The 5,610-nt window shown below is 56.5% G+C and overlaps 1 protein-coding gene across 1 annotated transcript; it reads right to left on the bottom strand.

The window, feature by feature from the left end:
- Positions 1-3,520: 3,520 nt before the first annotated feature.
- On the bottom strand, positions 3,521-4,813 carry GJA3 (gap junction protein alpha 3). Its single transcript, XM_011360215.1, has one exon. The coding sequence runs from the start codon at positions 4,811-4,813 to the stop codon at positions 3,521-3,523; it is 1,293 nt and encodes a 430-aa protein (XP_011358517.1).
- Positions 4,814-5,610: the final 797 nt, after the last annotated feature.

Here is a 5,610-nt window from a genome sequence, read left to right on the forward strand (position 1 = left end):
GACAGAGCAAAGCCACCCAAGGATGGATGTGTCCCACGTCAGCAGCCAATGGCTAGCCACTGTCCACCGTCTCAGCGAACTCGGTCAAGATAAAAAGTCTGCCCGGACAACAGGCCAACGTGCAGGTGACCGTACTCCCGACCAGCATGGTTCGTGATGGTTGCATTTACGTGTCAGCTTCCCCAGGCCCAGAAGTGCCCGGATACACCGCCCACCCCCCCATAAGATTCTGGGTGTGTCTGGATGAGATTAACATTTGAACTGGTATTCTGCCTCCAGCAGGTGGCCCGCCCTAACCTGGGTGGGCCCCACCCAATCAGCCCAAGGCCTGAAAAGGACAAAAAAGCTGACTGTCCTGTCACTAAGAAAGAATTCTCCCTCCTGATGGCCTTTGAAATGGGACATTGTTTATTCCTGCCTTCGGACTCGAGTTGACACAGCTCCCTCTCCTGGGTCCCGCCCTCCCACTGGGTGGGACCGCAGACCTTGGGACTTGTTGGCCTGCAGAGAAAATGTCTTATCTTTTATATCTACACACACACAGTCGACCCTTGAGCAACTCAAGGGCTAGGGCCTCAACTCCCGGTGAGCAGGCGAAGACCCCCGTGTTAACTTCTGACTCCCCCAAACTTAACCACTAACAGCTTCCTGTTGACCGGAAGCCTTCCCAAGAAACAGACGTATTTTGTGTTATGTGTACCGTAGGCCATAGTCTTACGATAAAGTAGCTTACTAAAAGGTCATGAATAAAGTCATAAGGCACAGAAGATACACTTACAGTGTTTATTGCAAAAAAATCAACGGACCTGTGCAGTTCAAACTCATGCTGTTCCAGGATCAACTGGGTATAGATATATATTTATATATATGAACTCTCCTCCCCACCAGAGAACCCTAATACACCACCCAGAAGTTCATTAACAGGTGCATGGACAGATAATGGGATTTTCAGCAATATGAAGGAATACTACTGAATCCCGCAACAACAGAGGCGAAGCTTGAAAACATTATGATGAGAGAAGAAGGTCAGACACGGAAGAGTTCGTACTGTATGTCTCCATTTGTATGAAATTCTAGAAAAGACTATAGTGTCAGGTAGCAGATTAGCGATTGCCTGGAGTCGGTGGTGGAGAATTGACTAGAAGGAGCACAAGGGACTTTTCAGAGGGATGAGAATATTTTTGATCGTGGCGAGACACCTTTGGCATGTCCATGTTGCAAACACAAATTGTATCTTAATAAAGTTGATTCTGCAGAATTAGGCAGGCCTGGCAAGGGGATCGGCTTCTCTGATACCTTTTTTTCTGAGGCTCCAATCTGTGTCCGATGACGTTAATGTGGCTAAGCAGAAATCTACGTTTCATTCATTCAGCGATTCACTCATTCATTCACTCACCGGGGCACTCTTAAGTAAGTGCCTCCTACGTGCCAAGCCGCGGTCCAGGCAGATTTGGTCCCGGCCCATTCGAAGCACAGAGGGGCGGTCCTCGCTGTCCTCTGTCCACTGCAAGGCAGGAAGGCCAATCCCTCCCACCCTCCGTGAGTGACGTGGCAGGTTAGAGGCTGGGCTGCGGTCAGGACACCGCGTGGTCTCCTCCCTCCCTGTCACACTTACTCAAACACAACCCCCCGCACATCTGGTTTCCGTATTTCACCCCAGCTCCGTTCGCAGACATGCAAACCCGAGAGAGCAGCCTCATCTCCCGGCAGGTTTCACCGGGGAACGTTAAAGGGATTCGAACAACAGACTGAAATTTCATGCGGCCTTCAGCACAAACCGAAGAGGAAGAACTATTCGCATCGTGAGCTGGGTTTGCCAAATGGGTACATTCCAGATCGTCAGCGTTCTCGGCAGCTGGTGTGTGTCTTGTCGGCACCAGCCCCCCGTTTTATAAAGGTGTTGATAAAACCTCATCTTGCGGCCAGCGTTTTCTGGCGAGCTTGCTTTTGTAGTTAGAGAATTTGGGGGACAAATTTGTTTCTTAGTGTCCCAGTCACGTTAGAATCACTTCCCGAATCGAGCGCCCATTCCAAGAGAAACGCTTCATCATAGGATCGATGATCTGAATTTTGTCGAATGCACGGTATTTAAAATTCATTTTATACGCAAGTGTGTTTTCTGGTGGCAGACGTGATGATGCACCCGTTCCTGGTGACGCCCCACTGAAGGGCATAACGCCCCTCCCATCCCCCTACCCCCCACCAAGACGCTGGCCATTCGCAAGGTCTGACGGCACCTGCAGAAAGGCTGTGAACGTGCCAGGGAGGGAGCGGGTCGCACGGGGGTGCCCCAGGCACTCTCAGCGATCTGAGAACGGGAAGTCACAGTCTTGTCACCAGACTGTCCATGGGTCACAAAAGACTCATCGGAAAGTAAAGGGAGTCATGAAAAGGGACGGATCCGATGGAGAGGCTCTGGCGTCCGTGGAACGAGGGTCACCACACTGGGTGGCCGTTGGAGGTGGACAGTGTGACGGGGACCAGGCTTGGCGTCACCTCTGCTCATGGGTCCACAGTGACCAACGATGGGCAGACAGCGGGGACACACATGCAGCCCCCCAGGACCGCCCCCACTGAGGTCTCCCTGCTTCCATGGTATCCGGCGCGTGGTCACAGGTCGGGGTGGCGTGGGGCGGGGAAGCATCCCTTTGAAAGGGAAGTTCGGTCCTTACTGGGACTTACGGGGACGATGGAGCCCTCTCTCAGTCAGCATCCGCCGCGGGGGACCAAGCTTCCTTCGCTTTTCCTGAAAGGTAGAAAGTGGGGGCGTGGGCGTACCTGCCCAGCGCAAAGCGGGAACATCGCTGAGAAGTCAGCGCAGAGGGTCGCCTGCCATGCCGCACGTCAGTGTGGGCAGCTGTCAAAAACGACCTCAGCGTGGCCGCGTCCCCGCCCGCTCTGTGCCCAGCCACCTCTGTGCCCTCGCCCCTGGACCTCGGCCTCTCGGGGGAGCTGCTCACTGTCACTTGTCATGGCGACACTTGGCTACCTGGGCTTCACATGCAATTTCGGAATCTCAAATGACACTGCACAGGCTTGCTCTCAACCTTTTTTTAGTGCCGTTGGCAAATATCCCAAATACACTCAGCTCTGAGTTAAGAGTGTCAGACGGAGGCGGGCCAGAGGCAGCGCTGGCCTTCTGGGCTGCCCGGGACGTGCACAGCCCAGGGACAGGAAACTTAAAGTCCCGGACTGAAGTGACGGCAGACACCAGACCCGCACAGGCGGCGGCTCCTGCACAGGGGCCAGGTCTGGGTGCCGGCGAGGCTGTGAAGGTCCTCAGAGGCCAGCAGCCCCTGCACCCCACTTCCCCCCGCCCGCCGTGGAAAGTGCCAGGTTCTCCCCACTGCACTGCAGCTCAAAGCACGGCACAAGGACACAGAACCTGACACGCCCCTCCGCTGGCCTCCGGCCCGCTCCCGCACTCTGTCACTCAGGGCTGTCTACCTGCTCCACCGAAGTACACCTGGTTTGGGGTGCTAGAAAAGAGGTCATTATGAGCTGTCTGGGGCCAGCACCGCTAGATGGCCAAGTCACTGGGTCTGGCCCGACCGCCGCTGGCCTTGCTGGCCGTGCTTGACCGTCTGGGCTCAGCGGGGAGCAGAGGCGGCGCGTGCATATCCACAGGGGAGGTCACTGCCGGCACCCCCTCGTCGGGAGTCACTTCCAAGCTGCTCTCTCCCAAGCTGTGGCCATTCCCATTCTCCACCGGGACGGGCTCCTGGGGGGGTGGCTGGGGGCTGCCCGGAGGGGTCAAGGAGGAAGACGGGGACACTGGCGGGGGGGTGGCCTTCCTCACTGAGAGCTGCTGCTCGGCCTCCTGGGTGGCCCAGTTCTGCTCTGCCGTTAGCAGGTGTTGGCTGCTGTCATAGAACTTGTCAGGGTGGCCCTTCCCCTGCGCCTCAGACAGAGCTTCCTTGGTGACGTCTGTGGCTGGTAAAGGAGCCCCAGGATAGGCCCTGCTCATTGCCTGCCCCAGGGACGAGGCAGACTGAGTGTAGTAAGGCGGGCACGCCCCCGTGCCGGTGGCTGGAGCCGAGAGGGAGGGAGGCAGTGGGCTCACGCCCCCCGGTTTCGCGGCCCCCAGCCTGGATTGAGGGGTCTCTACACTATAGTAGTTGGTCATACCCTGTTTAAGCTTCTTCCAGCCCAGGTGATAGATCTCCAGCACGTTGAGAAAGAGGGACAGGCAGGCCACGGCCAGCATGAAGATGATGAAGATGGTCTTCTCCGTGGGCCTGGAGATGAAGCAGTCCACGGTGTTGGGGCAGGGCCACCGGTCACAGCGGTAGAGTGGGTTCAGCTGAAAGCCGTACAGGAAGTACTGACCGGCGATGAAGCCCACCTCGAACAGCGTTTTAAAGATGATGTTGAAGACGTAGGTCCGGAGCAGGGCCCCGGCGATGCGGACCTTGCCCCGGTCGTCCCGCACCGGGGGCCTGTCCCTCTGGCCACGGTCGCCGTCCCCGTTCGGCTGCTCTGCATCTCGCTCTTTCCTCTTCTGTTCCGTGCGCACGATGTGCAGCACGTGGCCCAGGTAGATGAGGGTGGGTGTGGACACGAAGATGATCTGGAGCACCCAGAAGCGGATGTGGGAGATGGGGAAGGCCTTGTCGTAGCAGACGTTCTCACAGCCGGGCTGCTGGGTGTTGCAGGTGAAGTCGGACTGCTCGTCACCCCACACCTCCTCAGCCGCGGCTCCCAGCACCAGGATTCGGAAGATGAACAGGACGGTCAGCCAGACCTTGCCGATGACCGTGGAGTGCTCCTGTGCATTTTCCAATAGTCTCCCCAGAAAGCTCCAGTCGCCCATTGCTTCGGACTGCCAGCCTGTGAGGGAACATTGCCTGTTAATACGCAGGTAGCACAGGTGAGCTGCTGGACCACCACCCAAAGGTGTCACTGTGCATGGCATTTGGAATATACTGTCACTGGGTGGCTGTCCTGCCATGTCCCTTGTGGGCTGTGCTACAGAGCTCTGTGCAGGTGTGTGTGCATGTGTATACACACGTGCGTGCATGTGTGCACACGTGTATGCATGTGCCATGTACATACATACCCACCACATGCACTTGCATACATGAGTGCAAGTGTACAGCCATTTGCGTGTGCAATTCATGCATGTGTATGGGTGCATATTCACCGTGCACACACACGTGTGAATCACATGTGTGGACATGCACACCAACAGGCTCCTTGCACGCATCTGTGTGTACATGCACACACATGCATGTGTACATACATGTGCCTTGCATGCACACATGTGCATGGTGCAGATAGGCATGCACACACGCATGTGTATGCAAGTGCATATGTACATCTATGCAGATGTGCGCACATGTGTGTGTGTGCACATGTTTCTGTTGTGAGTCCCCATCGGTGTGTGTACGTACACAGCACCCACTACCGTGCCACCCAGGGGTAAACCAAGGTCGACAGCACCAGTGTGGCACTGAGCTACATCGCCCTGCACAGTGTGGCAGAAATCAGACGACCACAGGTCACTTCACTCACTTCAGAGACCAAGAAAGGGAGGTGACCGCCTCAGGGACACGGACCTCTCCCGGCCTCCCGGCCTCACCCCGGTCTCTGCAGGAGCTCCGGGGCCTC

The sequence above is a fragment of the Pteropus vampyrus genome, unplaced genomic scaffold (assembly GCF_000151845.1).
Source record: "Pteropus vampyrus isolate Shadow unplaced genomic scaffold, Pvam_2.0 Scaffold52, whole genome shotgun sequence".
Lineage (NCBI taxonomy): Eukaryota > Metazoa > Chordata > Mammalia > Chiroptera > Pteropodidae > Pteropus > Pteropus vampyrus.